Source organism: Triticum urartu, chromosome 1, assembly GCF_003073215.2.
Source record: "Triticum urartu cultivar G1812 chromosome 1, Tu2.1, whole genome shotgun sequence".
Classification (NCBI taxonomy): Eukaryota; Viridiplantae; Streptophyta; class Magnoliopsida; order Poales; family Poaceae; genus Triticum; species Triticum urartu.
Window position 1 is genome coordinate 446,771,640 of NC_053022.1, and position 20,430 is coordinate 446,792,069.

General features: G+C 44.6%; 1 protein-coding gene across 1 annotated transcript; it reads left to right on the forward strand.

Moving 5' to 3' along the window:
* Positions 1-619: 619 nt before the first annotated feature.
* Positions 620-2,809, forward strand: LOC125517585 (LRR receptor-like serine/threonine-protein kinase ERL2). The gene has a single exon (XM_048682795.1). It carries the CDS (start codon positions 1,155-1,157, stop codon positions 2,337-2,339), a length of 1,185 nt encoding a protein of 394 aa, XP_048538752.1. The 5' UTR covers positions 620-1,154; the 3' UTR covers positions 2,340-2,809.
* Positions 2,810-20,430: the final 17,621 nt, after the last annotated feature.

Below are 20,430 nucleotides of genomic sequence, written 5' to 3' on the forward strand. Positions count from 1 at the left end.
GTGTCACTCATTTCTGCCTCTTGCCTTAGCTTATGCACACACAAACACAAAGAAGCAATGCCTATAATCATCCCATCTCATCAGAACCGTATGTTTCCCTTCCATCACACATTTTGTAAAAAAGCATTGCAATCTCCATAGCCAGTTCTTTTACCCACGTTAGATCCAACGACACGACCAGAACACATACACGAGCGCCGCACCTGACAAGCCACACACACCACAGCGGAGCTGGAGGAGCAGCTACGGTACACGCACCAAACCCGTCCTAAACCCCAGTGCCCCTCCAGCTCAGAAAAAACGCCAACAGCGCAGGTAGATCCAGCAACCCCCACGACCACCGTCACTGCCACTTGGGCCCGGCCGAACACGGCCCCACCCGAGACGGGACCACGGATGAATCTCGCCCTCACGTATCGCCAACAGCTAGTTTTTTTACTGCCGCGGAACCATCCCGGCTCCCCAGGCCGGAGGCATTCATGGCGCCCAACAGCCACATGGACGAGCGCGGGGCCCGCATGTCATCCCCTCCGAACGCGCGCGCGACCCCACCCGAGCCTCAGGCTCGGACAGCCGTTTGAGCCACCGAGCCGCTAAAAACCGCGACAGGTGGTGGGCGAGCGCTCGCGAAGGAGAGAAAGGGAGAGCAGAGGAAGCCAGAGTTGATTACTCCCACTGCGCCACTTCGTCTCCACCTCCGACCGAATCCGTCCTCGCCAAGCCACCATCATTGCGCCACCGCCGCCTCGCTAGTGCTGCCGTCGTGGCCGGCCGGCTGGCTTCGCGGCAAAGCCTTCCTTCTTCTACCGGAGCGGAGTGGAGTGAGCGCGCCAACCACCGCCACGCGACACCGCCATTAAAGGCGCTCACGCGGCACCGCCACCTCCATTCCTCCACGAGAAAGAGAGAGTGCGTGCGTGCGTGCTCCATTCCTCCCCTCACGGGAGCAGCAGCAAAGGCCGCCAACGCCCGCCGCACCGCGCGCCTTTAAGGGAGGGGAGGGGAGGACGGCGCGCCACCTTAAAGATTCCCACGCCGCGAGCGAGCGAGCTCTCCCGCCACGAGGTTGATCGGCGCTTTTAATTCTTCCTTCTTGCAGAAGGCCTCTTCCGCTCCATTGCGAGCGAGCTTGAACCGAGGCGCTTTCGTGGGGGATGGCGCGGCTCGGCGCTGTCGTGGCGGTGTACTTCTTGGCGGCGGCGCTCGCGGCGGAGGGCATTCTCGACCCGGTGGACTTCCTCGCGCTGCAGGCGGTGCGGAGGTCGCTCGACGACATGCCGGGCTCCGCCTTCTTCGACGCCTGGGACTTCACGGCGGACCCCTGCGGCTTCCCCGGCGTCTACTGCGACGGGAACAGGGTGTCGGCGCTCGCGCTCGGCGACCCCAGGGCCGGGTCGCCGGGGCTCACCGGGAGGCTCGACCCGGCGCTCGGCCGGATGTCGGCGCTCACCGAGCTCTCGCTCGTGCCCGGCCGCGTCCAGGGCGAGCTCCCGGCCTCCCTCGCCTCCTGCTCCAACCTCCGCTTCCTGGCCGTCAGCAAGAACCTCCTCTCCGGCGGGATACCGGACGGCATTGGCGCGCTGTCCAACCTCCGGACGCTCGACGTCAGCTTCAACCAGATCTCCGGCGCCATCCCGCCGTCCATTGCGTCGCTGCCATCGATCACCAACCTCATCCTCTGCCACAACCAGCTCACCGGTGGCATCCCCTCGTTCCCGGACTCCTCGCCGCTCCTCCGGATGGACCTCAAGCACAATGCCCTCTCCGGCGGCGTGCCCAGCCTGCCGGGCTCGCTGCAGTACCTCTCGCTCGCGGCGAACCGTCTCACCGGCAACGTCGACTCCATGCTGCCCCGGCTGACTCGGCTCAACTACCTCGACCTCAGCATGAACCAGCTCCAGGGGCCGGTCCCGGCGTCCGTCTTCACGTTGCCGCTCTCCGTGCTCCAGCTCCAGCGCAACTTCTTCTCCGGCCTCCTCCAGCCGACGAGCGACGTGACGATCCCGGTGGTGGACCTGAGCTACAACCGGTTCTGGGGGCCTCTGTCGCCGCTCCTGGCGGGCGTCGGGCAGCTGTACCTGAACAACAACCGGTTCACCGGCGACGTGCCGTCGCGGCTGGTGCAGGAGCTGGTGGGCACCGGCGGGCTGCAGCTGCTGTACCTGCAGCACAACTTCCTGACCGGCATCGAGATATCGCCGTCGTCGTCGCTCCCCTCCGGCGTCTCGCTCTGCCTGATGTACAACTGCATGGTGCCGCCGGTGTACGCGCCGTGCCCGATCAAGGCCGGCACGCAGAACACCCGGCCGGCCGACCAGTGCCCGGAATGGAGGGGCTGACATGGCTGGCTGCTCTCAGGAGCCACGACAAACACGATCGCCGCCGGATCGCCTCTGATCGGGGAGGGAGGAGGAGCAAGGACAAGAATGGAGGAGATTGCAAACGGTGGTCTCTGATTCTTTGATTAAATTTGTCAAGATTACTGGTGTTTTACTGTGGATTATTATTCTTTTTTGTTTGGGGAAGGGATAGCAACGTCACAGACAGAACAACAAGTTGGTGCTTTAATAATTGTGGTTTATAGGTGTAGTTTTTTGTTTAGCTGGTGTAAGTGTATGTGCTTGTGTCTCTGTTGTATAGACAGTGAGTGAGTAATATGGCAATGACGATGAGATGGTGGTGTTAGGATCAGTGGTGTTTTTTATGATGATCGTCAAATATGGCAATGTGGCAAGCATTCGCTGTTGAAATTTGTAGTAAGATGTTGTACGAGATTGAATGAAAATGATGAACAATGGTTACAAGCTCACAGTTCTTTTGGTTGGCGTGGTGTATAAGCATGTGTGTTGTTGATTGCATTTCGTGATGTTATGTGTGAGAGATCATGGGATCGACCTTTCGCTGTGGGGCGTTCACGTTGTACTTGGCTTCTACGCGCTAGCCCTCTGAGCAATCATAATGCATGCATCTGCGGATCTCAAGCCTGAACTCTGGGGTCCTGATTTGTGATTACTTGCTTGCTTGGCTTGCAGATTTGCGCCGCTGTGAACTTATTAAACAACTTATGGCGGAGTGATTGTGGCACAAAGAAAGTGGTCTTCTCGTAGTGAACTCTGCTCTGCATCATTTCCATTGATTTTCCTTTTGACCCCGCATTCCCGGTGAATTCACTTTGCTCGGTTCGGCGGTTCCCCTGTTTCCTCTTGTCATTATCAACTGGTCAAGCTATTTTGGTTCGAACAGCTTTCACCTCGTGTCCGCACCTGTTCTTTCTATTTTGATATATAATAAAAGCAACTTTAATTGGACGACCCATTTCGTCCGCGCCCATTCGTTTTGGTCGGCGCGGACAGAAAAGGCGGCCCAACGCGCCGATCCAAACGGACGAGCGTCCATTTTTCGTCCGCGGGCGACCCATTTCCGGCCCATTTTTGAGCCTGATTTGCGTCGGCGCAGACACGCGACGGACGCGCGCTTGCTCGCCTACTCCTGTCCCCGGCCCCGCTCGTCTGTGGCACATTGGCCTTTCCTTCCCCCAGCCAACAAGCAACCCTCGCCTTCGCCTCCTCCGCGACGGCGCCGCCTATTTTGCCGGCGACTCTTCCAGCTACCGCCGCCTCCACATCCGCCCAGCAACGCCGTCCCTGCCCCCAGTCGCCCGTCACCGCCGTTTTGCCGCCGGGGAGCAAGCTGGTTCCCCGCCGCTGTTTCCCTCACGCCCAGCCGCCCCGCGACCAAGAAGACGCCTCGCTGCCCCAGCCACAGACGACCGTCACTCGTCGGACGCCATCACCCTCGTCGGACGCCGGCTGAGCAGCTAGCTGGTCTGTGGGCGCCGCGTCTCCCTCGCCGGCCGTCTCCTTCTTCGACGCCCGCAAGCTGTTCGACAGTTTGCCAAGATACGAAAATGGACTCCGCCGACGAGTTCTTTTTTCACAATTTCCTTTGCGACTCCGACGATTCGTCCGACGACGAAGAGGAGATAGTGGCTGCTGTGTTGGTCCATCACCACCTCAACAACCAGTGGCCGTTGTTCCGTGGCTCCATTCCGGGCCACCTTCCGGCGTTGAATCGTAACCGGGAGAGCGGGCATTTCCTTCTCTAGAAGGACTACTTTGATACAACAAACCCGTTGTTCAAACATCACAAATTCCGCCGCCGGTTCCGTATGAGTAGGCACGTTTTCAACCGTATTAGAGAGGGAGTGGTCGGCTATGATGACTACTTCGAGTGCAAAGAGGATGTCGTCGGCAAGATTGGTTTCTCCTCTTATCAGAAATGCACTGCCGCCATCCGAATGCTTGCATACGAAGTGCCCGGTGATCTCATTGACGAGTACGTCCGTATGAGCGAGTCTACATGCCTAGAGTCCCTGTATAAGTTTTGCAAGGCTGTGATTGCTGTGTTTGGCCCTGAGTACTTGAGAGAGCCGACAGCTGAAGATACAGCCCGTTTTGTTGGCGATGAATGCTAGCAGGGGCTTCCCAGGGATGCTTGGCAGCATAGACTACATGCACTGGGAGTGGAAGAACTGCCCTTCTGCTTGGCAAGGGCAGTATAAGGGACATGTCAGGGCTTGCACTGTCATACTAGAGGCCGTGGCGTCTCAAGATCTCTGGATATGACACTCTTTCTTTGGCATGGCTGGATCACACAATGATATCAACGTGCTTCAGCGCTCGCCAGTGTTTACTAGGCTTGCCGAAGGCAACAGCCCACCGGTGAACTTTACTGTCAACGGCCACACCTACGACAAAGGGTATTATCTGGGTGACGGTACCTATCCTCAGTGGACCACTATTGTCAAGACAATACCCAACCCTGTCGGAGACAAAAGGAAAAGATTTGCTCAAGAGCAAGAGAGTGCTAGAAAGGATGTCGAGCGTGCCTTTGGTGTTTTGCAATCTCGATGGAGCATCGTTCGGTATCCTGCTAATACTTGGAGCACGCAGAAATTATGGGAGGTGATGACTGCTTGTGTGATCATGCACAACATGATCGTAGAAGACGAGCGCCCGGAACGTCTGTACGATCAAGGCTTTCAGTTTCAGGGTGAGAATGTTGTACCTGAGCATGGAGTAGCGACAACATTTGAGCAGTTCACTCAGTTTCATGAAGACACGCGTGATTGGAAAACTCACGTGCAACTGCAAAATGATTTGGTTGAGTATATGTGGACTCATGTTGGCAACCAATAGATGTATCTTTTTTATTCGTTTTGCAAAACTATGTGAAATATTTTTATTTTTATTTAGCCTGTAAATTATACTATTTATTTGGGCGGACTATTTTATTTGTTTAATTTTCATTTCATCATATGTGAGAATGCAATGTAAAATTGGGCGGCCAGCCGGCTACGTCTGCACATATGGGTCGGCACGTTGGGCGCGCTGCCGACCCATATGAAAAACAGGGTGGACGCCGGACGGGCGGCCGACCCAAACAGACAAAAAGCGGACGAAATCACCGTCCGTTTGGATCGGCCCGTTGAAGTTGCTCTAACTTGTCTTGTAAAACACACGGATTTTGCTGGGAATTTGCTCTCGGGGTTCAGATAAGCTTCGCGTAGGACGGCCGTGCCGGATGCTCCGAGCAGACAGCGGCGTAAGTGCACACTATGCTAATTGAAACTGTCGCCTCTACGCCTCCATTTAATCAACCTTTCTCCGAACCACGGACGGGGCGATGCTGAAGATGCAAGGGAGTGCCCGTACGTGATTTAAGCCCTTGCCGCGTACGCTGTGCCGTACAGGAACACAGGCCAAAGCATCAGAATCCTCGGCGATCTCCCGCGGGTGTACACGGCCCTCGCAAATGTACCAGCTCTACGTTGGCGCGAGAACAGTCTCGTGGATCTGCACGAAAACTGAAAATATACGTCGCCGGATCGGCGCGTACGCGTCCAGGCCGTGAGGGGCCGTGCGCCGGCCGCATTGCCTTCTCGGCGGCGTCGGCATTGAAGACGGCGCGGATCGCACCGCCCGTACCACGCGTAACGTGGTACTGGTGGGAGAGAAGGTGTGCGTACAATTTGGTACCGCGCGGACGAGCTTTTACTGGCCTTTTGCCGCGGTGAGCGTGACGGGCATTTACTTGCCGTACCCCGTATGCGTTCTGGTCTCTCCTTTTCCTCTTCTTTTCGTGTGGTCGAGATGTTTTGTGCTACGACAACGTGGCTGCGCCTTTGCCAAATGTACCGTCGCTCTCGATCCAAACTCTTTGTTTGCATGGAAACTGGCTAAAGTAAACTGTGATAACAACTCCTGGGTGATCTCCCGCGACAACTTCGCTCATCGGAGACGAACGCCGTGGGGGCCGTACGCCGGTCCGGTAGGCCAGCGCCGACGTGAACAAAGTGGATAGGGATGGTGGTTTTAGTCGGTGCGTGGTCCCACGTGACAGGTAAACGAGGCATCTGCTGCTGTGCTGGCTGCTGGCTGCTGCAGCTGAGCAAAGCAGGGTTTGTGATCTCTGCGGAGCTTTTTTACTTGGTCATGTCATCTGTCATGTGTTGGGGCCTCGGGGCGAGCTCTGGGAGCGTGACGCCGACGGCCGGCCGGTCTCTTTCCGTTCAGGTTCGTCTTTGACTGCTCGGCCCGGCCCCTTTTTGGCATGGAGGATGGAATGGATCGAGTCGAGAGAATTTCAGCGTCGTGCCGCAGCTGTCGCCAGAGGAAAAAGCAAAGGTTTGTCGTGGAAGAAGTAGAAGATCAGGTCGCTTTCGCCTTCTCATTTTTGTTGTTGTGTCTGAACTCTCGCTCTCAATCTCACTTTGTATTTGCAAAGCTTCTGTCGCCGCTGAAAGCAAATCGGCCGAAGGGATTCAAATCGAGACTTGGATCTGGGTAACGCTCCGTTGCGAACAGCTATTGCGTATTGAGCAAAATAAAATAAAACGAGAGAGAAAAATACTGGGTACATTATACTCCCTCCATTCTTTTATCGAAGGTGTATTATTTTCAATATTTTAACCAAGGCACATAATTATGGACTATTTAGGACAAAATTACCCTTGTCTATTTAGTAGATTAGCGACAAGTAAATTATTTAGGCTAGAAAAGGAAGAGATACACGCAATCGGGAGAGATATAGTTTCCTTTTCTTTCTTTACAAGGAGAGATACATGCAATCAGGGGAGAGATATTTTTCTTTTTCTGGAGAGCCAAAGTCGGAATTACGAGAAGTATATCACTAGCAAACATGCCCGTGCGTTGCAACGGGAAAAACAAAATAATCACCTTCTCCCCCTACCTCGTCCAACTCATATTTCCACATCCTAAGAGATTGCATGGTTCAAATCCGTGTTTCGTTATAGAGAAAACACATGTTGCCATGATCAACTATTAAATGTGTCTAGGAACTATATGTCACGAGACATTAGTTGAAAATTAAAAAAATGATGGATCAACCAAGGGCGAATTTTTTTGGGACGCTAGTCCAGGACATGGGATATGATTTCTAGTCAAACTAGTAAGCATGCACGTGCAACGCACGTCTCAAACGTAAAACAGGTGAATTCACATAATATAAAAAAAACGTTTTTAAAAATATAAATCAAATGGATACAAAATGTTTGATGTCGCTCAAATTGTATTTTCAAAAGCGAGACACAATAGTGGTTATGTTGCTGCATAGAGTAATAGCAGAAAAATATTCTTATTTAGATAAAATCAGCAATTATTTATTAATGCAGCAATATAGGCATGTAGTATAGTCTTCTTTTCGAGTGTAGCCAGGAAAAAAAGTATAAACTGCCTTACGGTGCAATTATATTGTTCAAGATGCTTAATTCTCGAATCTTATTTTATTCTACTAATCTGCATAGCAAAATATATATTTGTACTAATTTGGATCAAATTATATATATTTTTTGGTTGTGTGGACTGTTAAAATTATATAGCTACCTACTATGGATAATAGGAAATAAAAGATGATATGTGACTACAACGAATTCTATATGAAATAAAGATGATTTACAAGAACTAATTGAAATGTAAAAGGGCTAGAAAAAATCCAATAATTATCATGATAGAAAATATTTATCCGGTTTTGTATGTGTTTATGCGTTGGCAACCATACCAACTTACAATGATGCAAGACGCTTTGTACGTATAGAAACTGAAATAAGTTATGAAGAAAAATAAAGATGGAAGGAAAAGTATTCTAAAGTATTTGTTAAGCTTAACCTTATCAAGCTTTCAGGTCAGCTTCTAAACTACAAAAAAAGATGAATTCTCAAATAAAAAAGAGCCAACAATTTGGAACATGCTACAAAACTGGTGAAGATAAAAAGCATTCATCCTCTTTTTCCTTGTCGTAAGGAGTAGCTTCAGCATACATTTGTAACAGTGTAATACCTGATAAAAAAAAGTTGTTCATTATTATTATTGGAGGAAAGAGGCGCACAGACAAAGAAAGAGATGCGGTGCAAATAAGGCCTTAAACAGCATATCTTCAAGTTTGATGACTGCAGATATGTTGGATCATTCAAAACTGCACAAGTATATAAGGATAAATATATGTGCCAAAATAGCAAAAGTTATTTGGTTTCTCTGTCATGAAACAAAAAAAAATCCGACTGAGTACGGTTTATATGATTTCTCTGTACCAATATACGGCAGTTGTATTAGGACAGATTCTTTGAAGGATCTATTTATTGGAACTCAGCCGGATTAGTTTCTTCGTTGGATCCTTCTGTATGGTAAAATTCTCTTTATTGGAACGCAGTAGAGATTGCATACCTTTACAGAACAGCGAGAGATATTCTCTAACAACAGTTACGGAGTCATGTGACCCTTTTAGATGTATAGAATCATGTAACTGAAATAGTAGTACATCTTCAATATCTTGCCTCCTACTGAATCTTACATAATTTACTGGATTGTTGTGCAATTATGCTAAAGTGACGCGTGTAAAGTTTTCTCTAAGAATGAATCATATATTCTGATTTCCAACCTATCCCTGGAGATAGTGCCTAGGCAGGTGGAACCCACCTTAATTCCAGGTAAAGCAACGTCATACGTAAAACACACACTGATCAAATAGCACAAAAAAGGCAATTCTAATCAAGGGGATGGCGTTACCTCTTGATACGGTGCAGTTTAATGCATATGGTGGTACGAAGTAAAGCCCAAGGGAGCCGACATGAACATGAGAAGTAATCATGGGAAATAGACTCTGTATCTTGACTTCTTCAGTATCCCTCTTGATCCTACGTTGTAAGACAAGATTGCTGCATTCTTATGTACGTGCCATATATAATTACACATTTTCAGTACAGCAATCGGCAACCTAAGATAAATCTCAAATCTATAATTATGATTGCTTAAAGCCCCACGATTCTTATTTAATATGTAATGCACGTGCACCCACTGAACAGACACTTTGTCGGCATGGGTGCTGCGAACGGAGCTGAAGTCAACGCGGATGCCGATGGTTGCCGGAGAGCATGCCCTGGACGTGGATGGAGTCGTCGCTGTAGTGGCAGAAGAGCGTATGGCCTCCAAACAGAAGACGATGGCGGCGATAGCACGTGTGTTCCCGGAGAAAGACGAAGCTCCTCGCGCTTCCCCCATCGTGGCTTGCGTGCATGATGGCGGCTCGCGGCTCGCGATTAGCTTCCTAATAGGATGGATGCGTCCGAGATAAGTTTTTTAATAGGATGGATTTGTCTGAGATTAGTTTCCTAATAGGATGGATGCACTCTGATTTAGTTTCCTAGAATAGGATGCACCCGTGATTATTAGTTTCCTAATTGCTTAGGCGTGGAGTTTCATATTTTTTCCTCCACGGTGGAGTACGGTCAGTCAATGTAAATTGCTAAGTGCACACAGAAAATGGTTTAGGTTAAGGCTAACCGTTAGATTAGTGGGCCTAATCGTGCGGTGGTATTGGATCTGTGTACGCTTTGTGGGGTGTGCTTAAAGAAGTTCTTGTTTGATTGTTTGATAATAGTATAGATGACTTGGATGCACAACGCTAACTTTAGATAATTAGTTCATTTTAAAATTTTAAAATTAAATAGAAAAAACATCATCAACAAATAGTAGAACCTTTTTGTTTTTGTATAACAAAATGAATACAATTCAAAGACTGCAAAATAAAGATCCTAGGGTAACAAAGAAAGAATTAAGAAGGAGCACGGTGACAGCATATGCCAGCTCTCGAAAGTTATCGATCAGGTCGAATGTTATGTAGAGAAGTATGTCGCCAGCATAACTCGGAATTATCGCCCACATGCCGCTGGCTCAACCTCGCCCTAGTGGCGGTTTCTTGCACGAACCGTCCCCATCAGAATATTCGACATACGTGCTCTTCCTCAACCTTTTCTACTGGCTTGTCCATGCCCGCCGCCGTGCGGCTAGCTCAGTTCAGTAGGATCCAAATCTTAATTTCCATATGTTATACCGATCACAAATAATGTTCTGTGCACATCCATATTTTATTATTTGAATGCACATCCGTAGAAATCTTCAGTTACACAATCTCACTTAATTAGGAGCCAATCAATCCCACAATACCATTTATTACCAAGCACAAATATGGTGTGTGTGCATGTCCCTCTTCTATTAGTGCACATCCCTCAGAAAGTTTTCATAATTTGCTTAATCAAAGACCACAAATCCAGCCCCTTCCATTTAATTAGATCCGACCGGCACGCATCTATATATGTACCACGCATGTAAATTCTATATTGGGTCTCTTTTTTGGGGGTACATGCAGCCACACCGGTTCGCTTTTTCTTGATGATTCTTGAGATAACTCGCTTATCTTCTCAGCAACTCATAGAAAAACTCGTGAGATTTAGTATATAAAAGAACTAGATCGGACTATTTTAGTAGATAATGAAACTTGCTTTTAAACAAAACCATTGTCTAGCTTTGCTGGTCGTGCCCTCCTTGACCGGGCAGGAAGTCTGGAGTTTGATCCTAGTGTGTGTAGTATTTTTTTTCTTGCCCTCATAAACATGCGAGAAACATAAAGGCTAATAGTAATATTAAATCTTAGCGGTCAATCTTTATTGGTTATCGCAAAATCAAAGATTATAAATAGATAACTGATGAAAAACTATGAAAGTCTCTGTCCCTTAATATTAAATAAAGATATACTCCCCGTCTTAAATTACTTATCCTGGATGATACGGATGTATCCAGATGCAAAAACTCATTTCTAGATAAATATAAGATAAGATTTTTGGGACTGAGGTAATATGTATAAAAAGCCTCTTGCTCACACCATGTGCCGTGTATGTGGTTGTGAGCTCACAGCTGTAATTGCTACAATCTTTTTCTCCTATCCATGCAATGTTACGTAAGTCTTTTGCGTATTCGCAAAAAATAGTATAAAAAAGCATGAAATATGAGACATATTTTTTTACTTGTGTCTAGTAACTGTTAGACGCATCGCTTGAGTATATTATGTAAGTTGCCTGATTTTAAATTTGGGAGGGTCGGTTTTCACACTGTTGATTCTTTTGTCAATATCGTGTGTGTGTTTTTTCCCTTCCGTTGTTTCATGGTTTGTTGCGCCGAATTTTTAACTTGCCCCTATTTTGGTCGGTCAATTTTTTCATTGGGCGTGAAGCCTGTTATCCATTGCATGTTTTCTGTATGTGTTATTGCTTTTGTTTTCTTTGTTTTAAGGTTTCTTTATATAGGTATTTTTGGGATGTTGGATAAGTGTAAATGTGTGTAAATTATTCTAGAGTGTGAAAATTACATTATTATATGGTTATTCTTTACATACAACAAACAGTGTAATTTTAGTGCAAAGTTGTGTGCAACATTTGTTTTCCCTCTCTTGTTAAGGGGTAATAACGATGCCATTAAGTCATCTTTTATAGAATGCTCTTTTAAATAATATCTTAGTTTTCTTTATTCTTTTCTTCTTTAGGGGTAATATCAATGTCACAAATTCATACTTTCCTAGAAAACATTTCCTTTTCAAAAGTTCCACTACTATTTCTTATTCTTGAATATTATAAAAACATTTCTTTTTGTAAATTGTGCGCAAATTTTGTAATTATTTATTTTATTTTATTTTTCTGGAAGGGAAATACAAATGCCTCTGATCCATTCTTCATCACAAAACATCATTATTTTTATTTTATTTTATTCTACATTTCATTTTCATTCTTATTTTAAGAGTAATTTCAATGTCACTAATTCACGCCTTCTTAAAAACTTCTCTTTTGCGAAATTTTTGCTCTTATATGATTATTCTTGCATATTAATTTAAAATACATTTTCTAAGTAAATTATGTGCAAACTTTGTCATCATTTGTTTTGGTTTTCTTCATTTGCTTTCTTCTTAAAGTGTAATACCAAAGCCACTAATTCACTCTTCCTTAGAAACTTCATTACTTTGATTTTCTTTTATTTTTTCTTCAAAGGTAATACCAATGTCAGTATTTCATTGCCTTACAAAACTTCATTAATTTGATTTTGTTTCGTTATTATTTCATTTTCTTTCTTTCTTTCTTTTCTAAGGTAATATAAATGCCACTAATTCATTCTTTCTTAGGAAAATTATATTTCGCGAAGATTGCACTATTATATGCTTATTCTGGCATATTACAAAAAGTGCAATTTCTATGTATATTATGTGCAAATTCCAGGGACATTTCGGGGGGAGTTCTAGATCATCCGAGAGTTTGCACAGTCTGGCATCGCAATGTTCCAAAAGTTTCGAGGCAAGGGGGCGGAAGTTCCGAGGCCTTCAGAACCCTTCTTCATGGTGCATTCCAACATCATCTAGTCCGCTTCTTCTCCTCTAACTCCTTGCTCCATGGTGTGCCCCATCGTGCATGATTCTTCAACAGCAATGCCATTGTACCTGAACACACATAGAGCTCCATTTTGAGATAGAAGTCATGCCTAATCTAAATGCATAGAGAGATCAGAGATGAGAGGTGTCAAATGCATTCAAAGAAGGGGATCGTAGGATAGACGAAGGAGGTGGTGGAGAATATAAAAGCCAAATTATAATATGCACCCAACATACCCCCACCACTCTGGTTTGTTGGTTATACCAATGGGTCACAATTGTTAGGTTGTTGGCTTCAGTTTGTAGTTGGGCTTTCTCTTCCTCTTAGCCCTGACCAGGCCTTCATCTCCCACAACTTCAAGATGGGGAATAGGGAATGTGAGAACACTATTCCTATTTCATAAGAAGCGCGTCAACTTTCAAGCAAATGTGCACCCCTCGCGCCGTTGGCGTATTGAGTCGGTCATTTACTTGTTTGCCCTCTTTTGGAAAGGTTATTTGATTGGTGACAGTGTCCTGACTCAGGGTCCCTCATCACGTCGGTTCCCGGCCTGGTGGGTTGAGGCAAGGACCCCTAGGTCGGTTCTGTCCTAGGCCACATTGGGCGGCCCATGGAGAATTCTATGAAGATTTCGGAAGGCTTGACATACAATCCAAAGATGGCAAAGTCATGCAGCACTCTACCTCCATCGACGGAAAATCAGAAGAATCTTTCTCTCTATTCACTATCATTCCGCGTCTTCGACTTCTATTAGTTTCTTTTCTTCTTTAATGCAATAGCTATAGTTTGGAGCAAGTCAGAAAGGTTGAGAAATAGAACCATCTGATTTGATTCGTTCCCAATAGCCATGAGATGATCATCTTAGGGTGATCCTTTTGTCAACGGATGCTCCTATTACACTCGTAGTCTCTGAAGGATGAGAACCCACTGTAAAAGATCATAGTCGCACTTAAAAGCCGAGTACTCTACCATTGAGCACTTAGTCATATTTTTTTCTTCCTTTTGGTATTCGAGTTGAAGAAGTACGAGAATTCTATAACTACCAAAAACTTTCAATCTTTTCATTGGAATAGTTTATTTAGAGAGCCGATCCACTAAGGGATTAAGCAGCGGTGTAGTATCAGATCCCAAAGATAGTAAGTTCTTTTTTCTATTTTATATGATATTTCATAAGAATAAACCATAGGGATAGGGTCTAGAATAGAAGTAATAAAGTGAATAAAAAGAGGGGGCAAGAAAAATTATTCTAATGAATTTTATTCTTCTTCTTCGGATTCAAAATAGAAGAATAAAAGAATAAGTAGAAGAATTAAGTTAAGTCAATCCAAAAAGAAAAGGAGGTTCATGGCCAAGGGAAAAGATGTTAGAATCAGAGTTATGGATACAAGCTATTTAATGTTCCAAACGCAAATTTTGTGGATTCTGGACCACGAGAACTCTTTATTTTAATCTGTATCTTTTTACCAGTAATAGGAATTGGTCAAGAAAGTTAGACCTAATCCAACAAACAATACAAGGATGAATTACGAATTATGAAAGGATAGATGCCCACCATTGATTAGAAGATTTAGCTTGTATGAATCGCTATTGGTTTGATACGAATAATGACAATCGTTTCAGTATGTTAAGGATACAGATGTATTAAGTTTTTTAGTTATCCCTTTGGGATATCATTTTGTTTTAGCCGATCTTAGTATTGGTGTTGGAAGTAAACATAAGCAGTGTAAACTCTTTATCCCAAGGTTGATATTTTTTAATTAGTCATCATATCTTGAAGCGGCCAAGAATAAAGGATTCACGATATGGAATTCCATTACTAGAATAGCAATAGCTAAATGATGGTGAGCCATATCGGTCAGCCACAAACTTTGTGTTTGTGGATGGAATCCCCCAAGAAGAGTTAGAATGGCAGTTCCCGCTCCTTGAGCGGTACCAAATAAATGATTACTCAGGAAAGATAACCAAAGATCAAAAGGTCTGGTTCAAAATTATATTGCTTCATCGGACCCGGGGAAATTGCCAATTTTCTTGAAGCTCGATCCCCCCCCCCCAGATGAACCATATAGCCAAGAGAAACCATGAACCAGAATAGAAGAGCTTGCCCCGCCCATGAGTAAATATTTCATAGTAGCCTCATTAGACCGTATAGGGTATCAAACCTATAGAGTTTTTGCTTCAAAGAAATAGAAATATCATCATATAGAGTCAGGGAATGGAATAGAGTCAGCGAATGAAGCATATTCATTAACAACTCCATTTACAGATCAAAAATGAAAAAAAGCCGAGTACTCTACCATTGAGTTAGCAACCCAGATAAAAAAAGGATCTTAGATACGATCGAAATCCAAAAATCAATGGAATTACACCGCGCGCTTCTGTCAAAACATTGAACTATCAAGACATCAAAAGATTTTTTTTATCGACCATGAAACTTGGGGTTTGCGAGCCAAGGTAAGATCGGCTCGGGATCATGGGACCCTTTTCTATCAGATAGGAGGGGCTCTTGTACAAAATAGACTTACTAAGTAATAACCCCCTGACTAGGATTTGTAACCCTAAGACTCCTGATGACCCACAAGTATAGGGGATCTATCGTAGTCCTTTCGATAAGTAAGAATGTCGAACCCAACGAGGAGCAGAAGGAAATGATAAGCGGTTTCCAGCAAGGTATTCTCTGCAAGTACTGAATAAGTGGTAACAGATAGTTTTGTGATAGGATAATTTGTAACGAGAACAAGTAACAAAATTAAATAAAGTGCAGCAAGGTGGCCCAATCCTTTTTGTAGCAAAGGACAAGCCCGGACAAACTCTTATATAGAGAAAAGCGCTCCCGAGGACACATGGAATATCGTCAAGCTAGTTTTCATCACGTTCATATGATTCGCGTTGGTACTTTGATAATTTGGTATGTGGGTGGACTGATGCTTGGGTACTGTCCTTACTTGGACAAGCATCCCACTTATGATTAACCTCTATTGCAAGCATCCGCAACTACAACAAAAGTATTAAGGTAAACCTAACCATAGCATGAAACATATGGATCCAATCAGCCCCTTACAAAGCAACACATAAATTAGGGTTTAAGCTTCTGTCACTCTAGCAACCCATTGATACGTCTCCAACATATCTATAATTTTTGATTGTTCCATGCTATTATATTATCTGTTTTGGATGTTTATGGGCTTTATTATACATTTTTATATTATTTTTTGGGACTAACCTATTAACCCACAGCCGAGTGCCAGTTTCTGTTTTTTTTCCTTGTTTTAGAGTATCGCAGAAAAGGAAAATCAAACGGAGTCCAATTGACCCGAATCTTCACGGAACTTATTTTTGGAACGAAAGCAACCCGGGAGACTTGGAGTCCACGTCATGAAAGCAATGAGGAAGCCACGAGGCAGGGGGCGTGCCCACCCCCCCTGGGCGCGCCCTCCACCCTCGTGGGCCCCTCGTGGCTCCCTTGATGTATTTCTTCCGCCTATATATATATCCATACACCCTAAAACTACCGGAGAGAACAATAGATCGGGAGTTTCGCCGCCAGAAGCCTCTATAGCCACCGAAAGCCAATCTAGACTCGTTCTGGGACCCTGCCAGAGGGGGAATCCCTCTCCGGTGGCCATCTTCATCATCCCGGTGCTCTCCATGACAAGGAGGGAGTAGTTCTCCCTCGGGGCTGAGGGTATGTACCAGTAGCTATGTGTTTGATCTCTCTCTCTCTCTCTCTTTCGTGTTCTTGAGGTGGTATGATGCCTACTACACAACCTTCTTCTTGTAGACGTTGTTGGGCCTCCAAGTGCAGAGGTTTGTAGGACAGTAGCAAATTTCCACTCAAGTGGATGACCTAAGTTTACAATCCGTAGGAGGCGTAGGATGAAGATGGTCTCTCTCGAGCAACCCTGCAACCAAATAACAAAGAGTCTCTTGTGTCCCCAACACACCCAATACAATGGTAAATTGTATAGGTGCACTAGTTCGGCGAAGAGATGGTGATACAAGTGCAATATGGATGGTAGATAAAGTATTTGTAATCTGAAATTATAAAAACAGCAGGTAACTAATGATAAAAGTGAGCGTAAACGGTATTGCAATGCGGAAACAAGGCCTAGGGTTCATACTTTTGCTAGTGCAAGTCCCTCAACAATACTAACATAATTGGATCACATAACTATCCCTCAACATGCAACAAAGAGTCACTCCAAAGTCACCAATAGCGGAGAACGAACGAAGAGATTATGGTAGGTACGAAACCACCTCAAAGTTTTTCTTTCCAATCAATCCATTGGGCTATTCCTATAAGTGTCACAAACATCCCTAGAGTTCATACTAGAATAAAACCTTAAGACACAAATCAACCAAAACCCTAATGTCACCTAGATACTCCAATGTCACCTCAAGTATCCGTGGGTATGATTATACGATATGCATCACACAATCTCAGATTCATCTATTCAACCAACACATAGAACCTCAAAGAGAGCCCCAAAGTTCTACCGGAGAATCACGACGAAAACGTGTGCCAACCCCTATGCATAGGTTCATGGGCGGAACTCGCAAGTTGGTCACCAAAACATACATCAAGTGAATCACGTGATATCCCATTGTCACCACAGATAAGCACGGCAAGACATACATCAAGTGTTCTCAAATCTATTTAAAGACTCAATCCGATAAGATAACTTCAAAGGGGAAACTCAATCCATTACAAGAGAGTAGAGGGGGAAGAAACATAAGATCCAACTATAATAGCAAAGCTCGCGATACATCAAGATCGTACCACCTCAAGAACACGAGAGAGAGAGAGAGAGATCAAACACATAGCTACTGGTACATACCTTCAGCCCCGAGGGAGAACTACTCCCTCCTCGTCATGGAGAGCACCGGGATGATGAAGATGGTCACCGGAGAAGGATTCCCCCTCCGGCAGGGTGCCGAAACGGGTCTAGATTGGATTTCGGTGGCTACGGAGCCTTATGGCGGCGGAACTCCCGATCTATTGCGCTCACGGATGTTTTTAGGGTATATGGAGATATATAGGCGGAAGAAGTACGTCAGGGGGGCCACGAGGGGCTCACGAGGGTGGAGGGCGCGCCCAGGGGGGGTGGGCGTGCCCCCTGCCTCGTGGCCTCCTCGCAGGTCCCCCGACGTGCACTGCAAGTCTTCTGGGCTTCTTTCCTTCCAAAAATGTGTTCCGTGAAGTTTCAGGTCAATTGGACTCCGTTTGGTTTTCCTTTTTTTCGAAACCCTAAAACAGGGTAAAACCAAAAACTGGCACTGGGCTCTGGGTTAATAGGTTAGTCCCAAAAATGATATAAAAGTGTATAATAAAGCCCATAAACATTAAAAACAGTAAATAATATAGCATGGAGCAATCAAAAATTATAGATACATTGGAGACGTATCATGGTACGATCTTGATGTATCGCGAGCTTTGCTATTATAGTTGGATCTTTTGATGTTTCTCCCCCTCTACTCTCATGTAATGGACTGAGTTTCCCCCTTGAAGTTATCTTATTGGATTGAGTCTTTAAAGATTTGAGAACACTTGATGTATGTCTTGCCGTGGTATCTGTGGTGACAATGGAATATCACGTGATTCACTTGATGTATGTTTTGGTGACAACTTGCGGGTTCCGCCCATGAACCTATGCATAGGGGTTGGCACACGTTTTCGTCGTGATTCTCCGGCAGAAACTTTGGGGCACTCTTTGAGGTCCTATGTGTTGGTTGAATAGATGAATCTGAGATTGTGTGATGCATATCATATAATCATACCCACGGATACTTGAGGTGACATTGGAGTATCTAGGTGACATTAGGGTTTTGGTTGATTTGTGTCTTAAGGTGTTATTCTAAGTACGAACTCTAGGGCTGTTTGTGACACTTATAGGAATAGCCCAACGAATTGATTGGAAAGAATAACTTTGAGGTGGTTTCGTACCCTACCATAATCTCATCGTTTGTTCTCCGCTATTAGTGACTTTGGAGTGACTCTTTGTTGCATGTTGAGGGATAGTTATGTGATCCAATTATGTTAGTATTGTTGAGAGGACTTGCACTAGTGAAAGTATGAACCCTAGGCCTTGTTTCCTAGCATTGGAATACCGTTTACGCTCACTTTTATCATTAGTTACCTTGCTGTTTTTATAATTTCAGACTACAAATACTATTATCTACTATCCATATTGCACTTGTATCACCATCTCTTCGCCGAACTAGTGCACCTATACAATTTACCATTGTATTGGGTGTGTTGGGGACACAAGAGACTCTTTGTTATTTGGTTACATGGTTGCTTGAGAGAGACCATCTTTATCCTACGCCTCCTATGGATTGATAAACCTTAGGTCATCCACTTGAGGGAAATTTGCTACTGTCCTACAAACCTTTGCACTTGGATTGGAGGCCCAACAACGTCTACAAGAAGAAGGTTGTGTAGTAGACATCAAGCTCTTTTCTGGCGCCGTTGCCGGGGAGGTTAGAGCTTGAAGGTATATCTTTCGATCTTGCAATCGAATCTTTTTTTCTTCTTGTTTTAGCACTAGTTTAGTTTATAAAAGAAAACTACAAAAAATGGAATTAAGTTTGCCTCATACACTTCATCTTTTTAATATCTTCCGTAAGTACGATGGAAAGGAAAATTGTACCAAAGTGTTAGAAGAAGAATGCATTAAAATGTTTGGCACTAAATATTTGAATGATGAGCATGATTGCAATGTTGTTAGTATGAACTCCTTGAATATCCATGGTACTAATGATGATTGCACTAGTTATGATGAAAATGTCTCCTATAGACATGTCAATTTTTGTGGAGTGCATTGGGTTTGTAAGTACACACCAAATAGGGAAGATAGATATTGCAAGAGGCATAAGTACTTAGAAACTAAATTGTTGCAAGAAAGGCTAGATGATTGTGCTGAAAATTCAAATTTTCTTGGCCGTACTTGTGGACTTTGCAATGAATAGGGTCATTTAGCTATCCGATGCAAATTGTTTCATGATCTAATCGTGTCCAAAAATTGTGATGACTTGATTTCCCTTGCACATTACAATGAACTTAGTTTGCTTATGGGCTACGAAGAAATGAAACGTATAACTAACTATCTTCCAGAATTTGCCCGTTATAAACTTCTTGGATTTGATCTAGAGGAAATTTATATGTATTGTGCGGTGAATTGTATTCAAAATCCTTATATTGCCAACTACATAAAGAAAACAAAACAAATAGAAGATGAAGAGAATACTAATGAAAGGGAAGAGACTTCCCAATACCGTCCTATTATTTCTTATGATGAATCAGGTAACGAGGAGGAGCCTCCTATTCAACCAATCTCATTAATAAGGGTCTCCAAAAAGAGGATTGAACCCACACATGATGTGGTGAAGAAGAAGAAAAGAAAAAGGAAGAGAGGTAAAAAGATATCTCCCCCAAATAATGCTACTCCTATTACTATTGTGCCTCATCAAAATATAATTGTGGAAGATAATAATACTTCTTATGATCTTGAAAATCTTTTTGGCACTTGCTTGGAAGAATATGATAATTGCTATACTATTGATGCTATCCATACTATTAATGATGAGAGTGATTATGCTTATGATATGAAAAGGCCCAAGCTTGGGGATGCTATGTTTGATGAAGATGATGTTTTTGAGAATATATT